This window comes from Carettochelys insculpta, chromosome 6 (genome assembly GCF_033958435.1).
Source record: "Carettochelys insculpta isolate YL-2023 chromosome 6, ASM3395843v1, whole genome shotgun sequence".
Classification (NCBI taxonomy): Eukaryota; Metazoa; Chordata; order Testudines; family Carettochelyidae; genus Carettochelys; species Carettochelys insculpta.
In genome coordinates, this window is record NC_134142.1 from 113,543,033 (window position 1) to 113,557,451 (window position 14,419).

General features: G+C 47.1%; 1 protein-coding gene across 1 annotated transcript in view; it reads right to left on the reverse strand.

Annotated features, from left to right (window-relative positions):
• The window catches only part of PNPLA2 (patatin like domain 2, triacylglycerol lipase), a 55,857-nt gene that overhangs the window by 21,740 nt on the left and 19,698 nt on the right, over positions 1-14,419 (reverse strand). The window contains exons 2-3 of the mRNA XM_074997860.1: positions 2,975-3,207; positions 2,629-2,694 (exon numbers count right to left, since the gene is read on the reverse strand). Of these exons, the coding sequence (XP_074853961.1) occupies positions 2,629-2,694; positions 2,975-3,207 (299 nt within the window). The remainder of the gene's footprint in view (positions 1-2,628; positions 2,695-2,974; positions 3,208-14,419) is intronic.

Genomic DNA, 14,419 nt, shown 5'->3' on the forward strand with positions numbered 1-14,419 from the left:
TTCTTTATTAATGTACTCATGTGCATTGCAGCTCTTCAAGTATTGATTTTGTAATTGAATTTGAAAAAAAGGCTCTTCTCACTATTTTGGTTGTGCACCTCTGTCCTAGCTGCTCCAAGCACCAGTACTCATCTTTACAGCCCACACAAGGGGAAGCTAGTTTTGACTTCTTCTCACGTACCATACATAGTTAATGCAGAACGTAACCATAACTGATCCATTGAGTACTAGTGATCACATGCAACAATTAAATGAGACAGTCCTGGGAGGAGGAATTGTCCCAAGAATAGTATTGGGCATCACAATTTAGGGGAGAGGCGGAGTGTATGACTGTTTGAATCAAGCCACTGGGAAAATAAAAAGCCAGCTCATAGGAAGCCAATAACTGATGTGCAAGGAGATCATCATGAAGGCCAAGAGCAAACAGACACCAATACAAGAAACATAAATGGGCTTCCTGTGACAGAGGGCAGGGACCCCCGAATCATAGCAAGTAAACAAAATAAACATGGAGGATACAGATGCCGTGGAGGGGGATCAGTAAATCTCAGCATCAGTCCTAGAGAAGGTTGGAGATGCTCACCTACTCTGAGACAAAAAGGTGCATGGACTGAAACTCTGGTGTCAAGAACAAGCTGACAAAGCAACAAGCCATCAGCCCCAGAGGGTTTACTCACAGGAGCACACTGACCAAGCAGCTAAGAGTTACAGGATTGGTCTGTAGCAAAGATTGGGTAGTGTTTTCAAAAAGCAAAATTGCAAGAGTCTTGTAGGAATTACTGGTCAAAGCCTCCCTTCAGGGACTGAAAATCGGATCTGAAGTATTTTAAAGAACAAATTGTCACCATGCTTGAGAAACAAGGGGATAGAGACAGATCAGCCCAAGCTCAAATGAATGGGATCTTGCCGCTGCAATCCGATGGATTACTTGAGCAGCTCAGTGCAATGATGGATAAAAAGGAGAGTTGGCCTACAATCTGGACTTTCAAAAAAGCCCATGACATAGTTGTTCACAAGCAGCTATTATGGCAATTGCAGTAGCCATGAGGTGAGAGGCAAAGTACAGCCATGGATTAATAGCTGGCTAAGAACCTGAATACAAAGAGCAAGACTCAGCTCATGTTCAATATCAGGCTCCCCACCAGGTCTGCACTGGAGTCTATTTAATAGATTTGTTAATGATCCAAAAGAGGAAGGAGGATATGGGGCAACTTACAGGTGAGTAAAGTTATTTAGGTAAGCTAAGACTAGAGACAGCTGATAGACCAGAGGGAAAAGCCAAACCAAGCAAGGTGATGGAGCAGCATTATGGCAGAGGAAATTCACAGCTGACATATGTAAGGATCAGAGGGGTAGCCATGTTCTTCTGTATCCACAAAACCAAGAAGTCCAGTGGCACCTTATAGGCCAGATTTATTGGAGCATAACCTTTCACAGGCAAATACCCACTTTGTCAGATGCATAGAGCACACTGGAAGAATCCACTCAGTCTGTTCGTATGCATTAAGTGTGTTCCAAATTAACCAGTCACTCAAAAAAAGGTGTGACCACCCTGAGGGGCTGCTCCATGCAACTCTCTGCTGTGTAGCGGCTGTCAAAGCAGCCAAATATATGAATAATTTAGTAGAAGATAAGGCAAAGTCCCGATACAAGATATGCTGTACCCTCACCTGGAAGGGCATGCTTGGTTCCAGCCACCCCACCTCAGGGTGGCAAAGCAGAAACAGCGATTTACAGATAGGCGACATACTAGACAGCAGAGAGTCCCAAGGAGGACAGACTGAGATGGTCTGTTTTAGACAAGAGATCTGACAGAGATGGAAAAAAACCAAAAAGGCAGAGGGGGTAAAATAAGATGCTCCTAGTTTCATTTTCTCATACAAAAGCAAGAGGGTACCCAACAAAAAAAGGTAAGATATTTGCATTTTACAGGAAAAAGAAAAGTGTGATTCCATAGTGTGTAATTAACTGGTGAACTTCCTATCATGAGGCATCACTGCAGTCAAGGTCATAGTAGCATTAAAAAGGGATTAGATGCCATGGATATCTTCATTAACTTGACCAGTAACAGCTGAATGGATAAGAGCTGGTTAGCAAAAAAGTGTTTTATGGAAAGTTTACAAAGAAAAGAGAGATTTTTCCCCCACAGAATTTTCAGTAAAAAATTCTGACTTGAAGAATTTAAATATCTCCTAAACCAAATGCTTTCCCATGGTCACCTGAGGAGCAAAAAAAAAAAAAAAAAGTCTACTTGGCTAAAATTTCTCTCCCCTCCCCTAATGAAAGTCTCGATATTTTTCTAGGGAAGAACACACTTTTTCAATGGGCGGTGAACAAAAACATTTGACAGAGAACGGATGGAATGTTTCCAGCCAGCTGTAGATCTATTTTAATCTGATCTATGGAATGCAAGCTTTCAGGCTTTGGGTCATGCACTAGTCACTCACTGATTGGGTTCGGCAGCAGCCACCATCACGGCAAAGTATTCCATGAATTGCTGAATTTAGGTTTCTTAGCTCCTCTCTCTGAAGTGTCACCAGCCATTGGTGGACTCGGGACATTGGATTAGATTAATCATGGCTTTTGCCCACAATTCGACTTAAGGGGGATGTTGTGAGGTTTACTTACCACTCCCTGCAGGCTTGGAGGGATCAGCCCACAATACACAGGAATGAAGGTGCTGCAAACACAGGCCTGAAAGAAAGACGTTTCTTACAAAAAAGAAGCCAGGACATGGAAAGATCAACTCCCTGGGAAGACTGGCTCAGTTTTTCTAATGGCTCAGCCATCTGTTTGGCCATCTCTCTCTAAGTGATCCATCAACCATCAGCAGCCTGTTTGGAGTCTCTGCTATGGTTATGTTCTAATGTGACAGAGTTTTGGGACAAAGACCACTCAGTAGCTCTCCAGCAAGGGAAGGAGCCTGAAGATACCCCCCATGACATCACTTGGGTAAGTAGTATTTCCTGCTCACCTGGACCAGCTCCTCTTTGGAATTGAACTCCGACAATATCACATTCTCGCCATCAGAGACCCGTGTCAGCGAGATGCCCAGGCGTCCTCTAGCCAGTTCATGCCCATTTTCTGGCAGGGTCTTGTACAGGCAACTGCGGATGATTTTCACCAAGTTGAAGGATGGGTGTAGAGGGCCAAGGAATCTCTTTCGGGCTTCTTTAGAGACCTGAATGATATTAGCACCTGCCTCACCTACAGCCAAGAGAGGGAGTAAACAGTTAAAAGATGTGCCAGGAAACTGGTAGACTTTGATCTAGGGAAAAGGAAAAAAACCTCACACAATGGTCACCTTGTGTCACGAGAGCTCATGTAGACAGATAACTGGAATCAGCAGAATCAATTAATCTTATTACCATTGACAACATATCATGCAGCTTGAGATAGAGAGTCTCATTCACCTCTTTCTTCAGCATATTATGTGATCTGCCTTGAAAGCAGGAAAATTTCCACCCCACTAAACTGCACTGCATGGCTGCACCAGTACATTATGGGCTCCACCCCTCTGGCACAGGCTTAAAATCAACCCAAGATGAAAACTATACAGATAAGGTAGTATCCTACTCATCTCTCCCTTCCATGCCAACTTTACTGCCACCCCATATATTCTTGCAGCTAGAGCACAGTGAAATTCAGCATTTTGGTCCTATGAGAAGTTGGTATTTCCTTGCAAATTCGTTCTGCCACATCTGGCAGAGGACCCAATGGGAAGCAGGAATTTGGCCAGACATGCCTGCTTCAGCTTTAGCATAGTGACCTAGCTGGCACTAGAGAAGAACCGCAGCCATCTTGTGGCTGAAGAAAGAACAGCCTATAGTGCTGAGCTGCCTCAAGCAACCCTGTTTGGGAGAAGCATCAAAGTTCTGCCTCTGTTCCCACACTCTCCTTTAGCAATGTGGGCCTTATGTCAGCATTAGCCAAACCAAACACTAGCTGGGCACGCTGCTGTTTGCATGCACACACTGCCCTCCCCACAAGCCTCTACCAGCACAGCTGGGAAACAAAAGCCTCTGCATTACAAGAAGAATAGAGCTACTCTCAAGAACGTGTTGTGTGGGAGAGAGAAAGGGCACAGTCGGGACTGAAACTGTGTGGAGAATGAAGGACTCTCACAAAGTAACAGCTTCAGATTCAGTCAGCAACTGTTTTTGTCTGACTTGACGAGAAGGCAGGCAGAGACCAAGTTTAAAATAAAACACAGATCAAAACCCAGTGCTACTCCTCTCTCCAACTGCAGGAGGGAAACAGCTGGCGCGGAATAAAGAGGATTATGATTTGCCAATAAGGAACATCAGAGCCCTCAGGTATTGCAACGATGCCCCAACAGGAAATGAAAAGCCATTTAGCACTTATGAAACAAACAAAAACAACACAGTCTCGTGGTCAAAGCACTCAGGAGCCAATTCCACACCCCTCAATGGGGCCTTTGCCAGTGGCCTCCGTGGGCACAGGATTAGACCTCTGAACTTTACTGAATATTTATAAAGAACGAAGTTCTAATTTTAAGTAGCATTTGGGACCTGTTAGGCTGTAATAGCAGAACAGACAGTGAGCTCCTATCACAGAAAGAAGTTTTGGCACTATCAGCCTTTGCCCTGATCTGCCTGAGCCTAGTACTCAGCGAGTGGCCTCACTGCTGATCTCACTAAATTCAATATGAGTCATACAGCTGCCTCTCCTCTCCACCCCCTTCTAGCTCTGCCTATCCAAAGCCAGTACTATTGGAGGACAGTGCTGTACACAATGCTAACCCAGAACGTTATCCATATTCTATTTAGATTATTGTATCTAACCATCACTGTTGTACCCAAGGCCCTCACAAACACCCCTTTGAGGGACAGGTGTACCGGGCCCATTTTACTGCTAGAGAAAACACAGCGGTTAAGTGTTTTGCACAAAGCCACACAAGCAGCCTAGGGCGGAGCTGGGAACTGAACTCAAAATTTCCAATGTTCCAGTCTAGGTGCATCCAGCCTGCAAGGAAAACTGGGTCAGTTTAGGACGTAGCTTCCCAGCATGCATGAGCTGAGATATGAGTACCAGGCTCAGCTGCTGTGATTCCTGCACTCTAGATCTGAACACCTAAGTGGGGAGCAAGCGAGAGAGGCAGAGGCTTAAAGAATCCCACGGGGAGCATTACACAGCAGCCGATGTTTACCGACGCAGAAGAGTTCTTAGAGCCAGTGCTTCAGCTGGCTAGCCACTGCCGAGAGAACACATGTACAATTAGCACAGATACTGTTGGTATTTTAGCCGGTTATTCATTAGCAAGACATCTGAGTGGGAGTTTTAAAAAAAAAAAGCCAAGATTGGCCAGCAAACAGCAAATGAAGCTGAAATATGTTGCTCTTTGTGTCTGAACAGCCATTTATTTCCCGTCTTCCTTCCCCTGACAGTTGTAAACCAGTGCTCCCCTCCCTCATGTCACGCCATGCAAGAGGTCAAATGAGGAAGATGGAGAATGAGTCAACACTGACTGGAAGAACTAAGAAACCCTTTCCCTTCCCTCCCCTCTGCACTTCCCCCACACCCACAACAGGAGTCTGTCAAAGCCTCAGGTGTTGGAGTACGGGGGCAGAGATGCAGTGAACTGGAGCCCTGATGAGCAGACAACATCTTTGAGGACTTCTCCTGCCTCCTTTAACACTATTCAGTGCCCACATACTGAGGAGAGACTGCAGTGGGCTGTGGGCTTCTCAGGTTATTTTGAGGTATAACAAACAATAGTAGGATGGGCCATGCTGTGCTCTCACAGAAGGCTTTACTTCAGTTCTTTGTTTTCTTGTTCCCCTCGGCCTAAGGGCTTCTAGACTATGATAAGGTTGTTCTGTATGTATTTAAAAAAATAAAATACAACAGCGTACCACTGTTAGGCCAGTGGGTCCACCTAGCTTACCACCAGTGTTCTCTATTGTCCCCCCTCCCCCATCTACAGGCAGAATAAATAATGTGCACCACCAACAGAAACACATGCTGCCCTCTATGGGTACTCTGCTCTTCCGCTGGGCACTGCCTGAATCTCTCCTCGGCAGCTGCCCAAGCACTCAGCTTACAGGGAACGCTGCCTGCTACCCTACCTTTGTCAATGGCCAATACTGGAGCCTGCAGAGGTAGGGCTCAGCATGTCATGCAAGACTGATTGTGCAATGCTGTACAGAGGTTGAGAGCAAGGAGATGCTTCTGTAGAGCCACAGGGAACAGCTACAAAGCAGAAGCATGAGATGAGATTATTTTTATCTTAGCTTGCACAGTCAGAAGCTTAATACTACTCACACCTGTTACCCCACTGTTCTGTGAATTGTCCCCAGGCCCTTCCACTTCAGCCAGTGGTAGGAGGCTGACACCGTACTAAGCAAAGGAGTCAGAGAAAGGGTCTGCAGATCAAAGGGAACAAGCTCATCATCCCACCCTGGCTGTCTAGCACTGGGAGCTGTTTGCATTGCAGCTGCCTTTGCTGGATTTGTTCTCTGGGTTAGTCTCCAAGGTGGTCAATACAGCACTGTTCATTGGACACTACACTTGCCAGGATTAGGTAGGAATGGTGTCCCTAGCCTCTGTGTGTCAGACTGAAAAGGGACGACAGAAGAGGGATCAGTTGACGAATACCTGTTCATTCCTCTGGGGCATCTGGCACTGACCGCTGTCGGAAGACAGGATACTGGACTAGATAGATTTCTCATCTGACCCAGTATGGCCATTATGTTCTCTGAATATGAGAGAAGTGACTAATGAGGCTACTTCATTTAAAACTAGTTGCCTGCCCAGCCAGCACTGAGCAGAAAGCACCACATAGGGGAGAAATGGGTAAAGCAACTTCATAGCCAGGGGCTTCCTGGGAACTAGAATCAGTAGGGTCCTGCCAAGGGGGATCAGGTGCATTCATTTGGACTGTTAGAGTCCTAGGACAGGCAATGGCTGTCCACTGGGAATGCATCTGAACATGAGTGAGTGTTATAATGCTACAAAAGATACTGTTCCAAGAAATCCTATGTTGGATTTTGCTAGGGACCATCAGCAAGGATGACCAGAGTGAACCAAGGAAAGCTTTCACTGCACTATTGGGCCTAAACTAATGCTGGACAGGCTCCATGGATTTCAGTGGGTCTTGGACTAGAAGAATCTGCCCGGGATGCTACTTCTGCCTACAGACCTATGTAAACAATCCACCTCCCCAAAAAGGTGGTTTTCCACTAAAAGACAGGCCAGTGGGAAAATGCTGACAAGTGTTTATAACTACAGCTAACTTCTCCTCCCCTGGTTTGGTCCTTTTTGCAAGTCTAAACATTCCTGAGCAGTGCCAGCCTACTGGAATCCCAGGACATGGAGCACCTGGGAAGTGCCAGGCCACCCTGGAGAATGGTGTCCTGAACATCCCCACTAGCCTGGTAAAGCAGAGGCCTGCCAGTACTCACACAAGGGAAGGCTATAGTTCAGTCTCCAGGCCAGCTCAGAACTTGCCATCTGCATAGAGGCTACCAGAGGTGAGAGTGAGTATTAGCTGTGAGGCTGTTCTGCTGGTTCTTCGTCCAGCTCTTAGTTACAAAACAACCCATTTCCCCACAGAGTAAGTGTGGTAGAGACACCATCTGTGAAACTTCTGTGATCTGGTTCCCACCTCTGGGATAGGAGGAACCAAGCTTCCAGTGGCCTGTATATTGTGTGATCATTCACATTAGTGAAACTGAATACAGCCTATCTGACAACACAGAATTGGGCCTCAGACTGCCAGAAGAGGAAACTGAAGAGTAGGAGATAGAGATTACCACAGAGATTTCCAGGATCCTACAAGCCTATGCTCTACAAAGAGACTGGGCACACGACCAGGTGTTAACGACAATATAACTGCACTTCTGCAGTAAGGCGTGGGGTAGGGTAGGGTCATTTGCAGCATTGGAACTGGGTCCAACAGCAGCTTGAATTAAGCATGTACGGTACTAAAAAGGAAGAATAAATCACCAGGGCCACTTAACACACTTGCCCAGTAGAGGCCATTTGAGTGAATTAAAAAGCAAAATGGAAGAGTGACAGCAAATAAAGATAGGAACAGAGTGTTTGGGAGAATGAAAGAGGTGATTTAACATTAGCCTAAAGGCACTCTGGCTGTCACCCACCCAGGGAATGGCAGCTCCCTTTGGAAAGGCTCCATATCAGCATAAAGAGCACGAGCCCATGCCAGGGACATTCCTGTTCCTTTAGTTATCACATGGACTGTGACCTTTGGACTTGAATGGAAAAGCAATTTGATGCTGGGTGGAACCACAAGCTAACGGCATCAGTGTCCTTGGCTTCCAGTGCAAGTGGAAAGGATCAGGCTGTGGAGAGAGTGTGGAATGGGTGCCTCTGTCACACCATCTCCAGCTCTTGCCCACATCCAGGGGAGAAAGGGCAGTATTGCAGAACCTCAAGAGATTTAAAGGGCTCCAAATAGAATTTGGGCACCTCATGAAGTCAGAAGGCAGTGCTGGAATGCCAGATACTGGCCTATGCTCAAGTCTCCACTTCTGCCAGCTCTAGTGCTAGGCACCAGGATGGCTAGCTTAAGTACAGCTTTTCCAGGCCTAATGCATTGACTCTTTCCCACCCTTGGCCCTGTAGAACAGCAGCTCTCTCTCAGGTATTATCAAGAGGATTCAAGAGAGTTCCCTTCTGTATAAGGAATGACATGAGCTGCACCATGTTAGTATGATGCTCATATTACTGCAAACAGTGTTATCTGCCTTGGCCATTTAGGCTTTTGTCTACACACACCAGGAGACAAGGTTTTGCCACAGCAACTGGCAAGGTAAACAGCTTATTGTCAGCAAGACCATTCTTCTGTCAGGAACATGACAGTTGCTTGTAGGGGTTGTATTAGCAAAGGTGGTGACAAACAGCATTTAGATGGGCTGACTAAGCAACATGGCCATATGGCTAAAACCTGAGTAGTGTGGACAAAGTCTTAAACCCCTCAGGGAAGGGGCTGTCAATACACCTACACAGTAGTTAGAGTCCCCACCAAGATCAGCACCCTATTTGCATGCTTCTGTAGTACACACTAAGAGAGGGTCTGATGAGATGTCCACATTTCCAACTTCCCCGATTGCTTTAATGTGAGAGGCTGAGTATGTCCTTCCTCCACTCACCTGCCATCCCCCAAAGCAGATTCATCCACCTGCATTGCAGAAGTAGCCTTACTGCTTTCCTCCACTCTGGTGAAGCATTACAAGTCCTCTGCCATTTCCCCCACTTCTTTGCTGCCCAGACTAGCTGTTGGGAAGGTTTGTCTGCTTTTCCCCAGGGGAGCATGCCATGCAGAATTAAAGTATGTTCTCATTCCACATGGGCAGGGGTTTGCAAACAAAAGAGCAAGAAAAAAAAAAAAAAGTTGGTAAACCTCAAAATTCAAGAGCCACAGTGCCTGTGAATAAGAAATGGTCTTTAATAAATAAGATCTAATCATACTTTTTGTAACACCTATTTTAAGAGCCGTTCGCACATATCCCACAATATACCGCATATTAAAGGGGGAGTTATCCAGTGTTTTCAGATCACATATTGTTTACTATTTAGCTATCAATTGTTCAATGTTGATGGTTCACCAAACTATCAAAAATAATCAGGAGAGGTTTTTAAACACACTTTGCATTCATAGTATTGGGAGCCACAAAAGTCCTTAAAGAGCCCCCTATGGCTCCAGAGGGGCAGGTTGCACATAGATGTCCATGCCGTTATCTTGCCTGTTTGGAAGGCAGCTGAGTAAGTGTCACAGTATTCCCAGTTACCTTCTTGGAGTTTGCGTTTCCATTGTTTACAATCAACGATGTGAGCAGAGCTGATCTGGAGTTTTCCAGTGGAGGTGATTTTGGGGGGTACATTGAAGCCAGATTACATATCTGTTAAACCAGAACTCTGGGGGGAAGCGTCAATGGCAGCAAACCTCCTGAGTTAAAGTTTCTAATCAGGTGGGAGGACACATGCGAGGTGTGACTTATTTTTCCACTTCAAAGAGACATTAATGAAAAGTTCAAAACAAAGGTCAAAATTAAACAGAACATGGATTGACCTGGCTAGATATTCTTTGGATTGGTTCATGAGAATTTTTAAGGTTGACTTTTCATCCCAATTCAGAATGGGGAAAGATTTTGATATCAAGCAGTCTACAGGGACTAGAAAACCACAGCCAGCTTGAAATGTAAACAAACATGATTCACGGCAAGAGGATTTGCAGTCAACAGCATGGGAAGTTCCCAGGGATAGAGGGTTTGCTTTTTGGAACTCTTAGAACGCCTGATTGCCAGAAAAGGTCTCTGATCACCATATACAGGGAACCTTGCATGGCTGCAAACAAAAGGACACTTCCAATTACTTGGGTCCATCAGTCAGTAAACAGATTGTGGAAGACCTTTTGCTTTGCTTTCTGTCACTGTTTCCATCTCCACTAGTGGAACACTTTGCTTCCTGCCACCTGCCCCAGGACACGGAAGGAGCCAAGAGCTGGATGCTCAATTAATGCAAGTGGACCTAAACCAGGTTACGCTTGCTGAGGCCAGAGAAGCCCTAAGAGATGTGCTCAAAACATCCTTATGGAGGCAGGAGGCATGCTATGATGGGGTTTATGGACACTCCCATGCTAGCAAGAAGGAGAGCTGAGAACTAAACTCATGTTCATAGAATTAGAAATGTAGGGCTGGAAAGATCCCCATATGGTCACCTAGCCCAGAGCCCTATGCCAAGGCAGGATTAATCCTATAATGGCCTGGGATTTGGGGGATGGTGAGGTGAAGAAATCGCAGTTGGTGAGGTTTTAAAAACTTGTTTTGAAAGCCACTTCCCCTTTCCTGAACTCAAACAGGAAAGACACAATGTTCAGATTGTCCTGCCAGCAGCTCACATGGCCCAAGCAGTGTGCCCTCAAACACACAGCTCAGGGGAGGAGAAAAGTTTGCCTACACAAAATGAAGCCAAGTCTGAAACAAGTGATCAAGGGGATGATATTGGAGTTGTTCCCTGAATTCCAGGGTTAAGCTATCCTGCTTCACATTGGGTTACCCAGTCAATCACATTGCAGTGTAACTAGGAAGGTGCAGTCTTCTTTGGTATGTCTCTTGTAGGTTGTATGTGCTGCTTTTACTCCTGCTGTCACCTTCTCCTGGGTGCCTTTGGGCAGGAAAGTGTGCTTGATTGGACTTTTTACAATAATTTACCAGCTGTTAAAGTTACGAATTCTGAAAGGGGTAGGCAGCATGGCAAAGCTCTGAACAAATTTTTGAAAAGGGACACCATGCCAAGATAAAAAAAAAAAAGATTCTTACATCTACCATCTGTATAAATATGCAACTCCATGAAAAGCCAACAAGCAAGCAATGCTCCAGTGTTGAAGGACCCACGACTCCTAGAAACAGTACAGGCACAACTTGGATGTTTCAGGTCTCCTTGTCATGCTTCACAGGTTGCATCCAGGCTGAGGGTGCACCAGAGATCCTCTATCAGGCTACACACTGGTGGGGGAGGAACAGTGGACATCACAGTCAGCAGGAAAACTGGGTTCTAGTCCCAGGTCTGCCATAGACACTTGCATGACCTTGAACTAGTCATTTAGGGCCAAATTTTCAGGCCTTAGCTTTCCCCAAGCACATGCACAAACTTACATTGCATTTCACAGGCACAGTAATATGTATGGCGAGGTGTCTAACTGCAAGACACAGCCATGAGATTATTACTGGAGTTTGCCTCTGCAGTGCATTGTATGTGTTGTGGGCAGCATCCCTGCCCCACAATGGGGGCGGGGGGTGTGAGAGAGAAAAATTTTAGCCTACCTACAGGCCAGGTCATGCAGAAGACCACCTGAAAAGAATGTCTATCCTTTGCGACGTCTGCCTCAGTTTCCCCATCTCTACAGGAGGGATTGTATCCCCCTGCATGACGAAAGTTGCCAGGTGTCCTGTTTTCAACCTTAGCGCACAGTCAAAAGGGCCCTGGGCAGCTACAGACAGCCCTGCTGACAAGGCTGTTCAAAGTCTGGCTGGCAGTGCATTAGGGGTGCAGCAGGCTCCCTACCTGCACTGGCTCCACATAGCTCCTAGAAGCAGATGCCAGGTCCCTGCAGTCCTAGTGCAGGGAGGCTCTGCAAGTGCCCCTGCCTTGAGTGCTGGCTCTGCAGCTCCCATTAGCCAGGAACTGCAACCAATGACAGCTGTAGGGGTAGTGCCTGTGGCATAAGGGCAGGCTCAAGGAAGCTCCATGAGCTTAGGGGCCCCTGGGATCTGGCAATCCCTTCCCAAGGGCTACAGTAAGCATCACCAGGACCCAACCTCCTGCCCCCATCCTACACCTCAAACCCTCATCCCCAGCCCCACTCCAGAGCCTGTGCCTCCCATGGCATAGCCATGATGAGAAGCTTGGGGAGACCTTAATTTCAAGGGGTGGAAGAGAAGCACCTCCCCCTAATCCCTCCAGCTGGCCTTGCAGGGGGTAGTGGATGCTCTGGCCAGGACCCTACTATCCCTGGCAGGACAGCTGGGCTGAGTGGGGCAAGCCCCTGTACTGCAACCCCACTCCCTGGCAGCAGCTCCAAGCAGATGGGCAGAACAGGACAAGTGCTGAGGCTGGAGAAGAGCTTTGGGGGGCAGGGGAGCCACAGCCCACTATGCTAGGCCCCTGCTCCTGAACCCCCAAGCCCTGCCCCAGCCCAGTGAAAGCAGGCAGCAGAGGGGGCTAGAGCAAGCAGAGGGAAGGACCATGGAGAAGTAGGAGTGCAGGGGTGTTTGGGTTTGTGCCATTAAAGAAAGTTGACAACTGCACAAGGTGATACATGCAGCTTTTCTCCAGCAACTGCTTCCTGCCTCCCAGGGCCATGGGCCTTGCTGGGGCAGATGAGTGGGTGTTTCTCCAGGGTCTTAACCTCTCATGTTCACCTTTTCCATTGCTTGATTTCTAGCAAGTTTTATAAAGCCTTAAATCCTGAAGTACTGCTGCAAAAAAATCTATTGTCAGAGTGCTGTCAAGAGGAGTTGGAAATAGCATGAATCTTTTGCAGGCAAGTGGTACGATCATTTACACTTCTGTGAAGCCAAGCACATTAAGGAGGGTCATGCTAGTATAAAAAGTCCCAGGAGAACACTATCAATAGATTCAGTCCCCACCCCCTTGAACTGGCACCTGTTCATGAGAAGGTGACAAGCCAATGTTTCCAGAGCAGCTTGGGGGAAAGGAGGGTTTTCTAAACTGTTCTATGTAATGCATAGACCCTTCAGGATTAACCTATAGGTCAGCCTTGTTGCAGTCAGCTAGTGCTGTGGTAAATGCTGTATTCAGAGGGCCTGTGCAGACCTCAGATACAGCACTGTACAAACAAACAGTTCTGTGAAGGAGAGTTCTTAGAAAGCCTGGCCACAGGCCATAAATACTAGCCTGTTCTCCCTCTTCCCCCGCACCCCCCCCCCCCCCACACACACAGAGTTTTCAAGCTCAGCCGCCTCTAGTTTCCAGTGGGAGCAGAAGGGATCTATTACAATTGCCCCATCTACATAATCAAAGTATTGTTACCCTCTGCCATAGCAGGTGCCTTCCTATGTGAAGCAGAACTGCTTTAGTTTCCTCCTACAGCTCCTAGGGAGGAGTTTTTTATCCACTCCCAAGCTGACAGTCACCTCCCCTGCAGAGAGCAGGAGCATTACCAGCTGCTTCTAGCATTCCTCTCAGGAGTAATTCATTCGCATAACTAACTATCGGTAGATCCTTCATATTAGGACAGTTCTCGAAACCCCCAACCAACACAGATTAAATGTAGCAGCTCTCCCACCCATGGGAGAGAGAGTTAGTTCTCCACCGCACCTCCTCTGGCGCGCTCCATGCCCCTGAGACTCCCCTCCCACAGCCTGCAATTTAGACCTGTAAGAGGGCCCTCTGCAGTGTTCTGCACCCGATACCCCTTTGCTGACGAATCAACCCCTCTGTCCAGTAGCCACCCACTTATTCCTGGGCTGGTCCTGCTCTGTCTGAGCTGGTTCCTCCTCTTCACCGAGGGGCCTCTGCACAAGCTTTCTACCCACCAACAACTCCCATCCACCACCACAGCACACTCCTGATAATTCATCGTTCTGTCTCCACACTAGTTCCCCACCACCCACAGCTGGTTACCCCTTGTAAAATGGGGTACCTAAGAACAGTGAGACTAGAAAACAAGTGCTCATGGGAGCTCAGTGCCTCCTGTCTAAGCTAGATATTCATGAGAGCACAGCACCATGTTCTGCTGAGCCCTTCTCAAACATCTGGCCCAGATTAGAGGTGCCTAATGATAGGTCAGGCTTCAGGTGACCCACTGAAGAAGACCTAGCATGGAAGAGCTGACAAGTGGACCTCTATCTCCCAGGTCAGTGCTTCAGCCACAAGACCAGCCTTCCACCCACAGGGTGTTATGTGCTGGTAA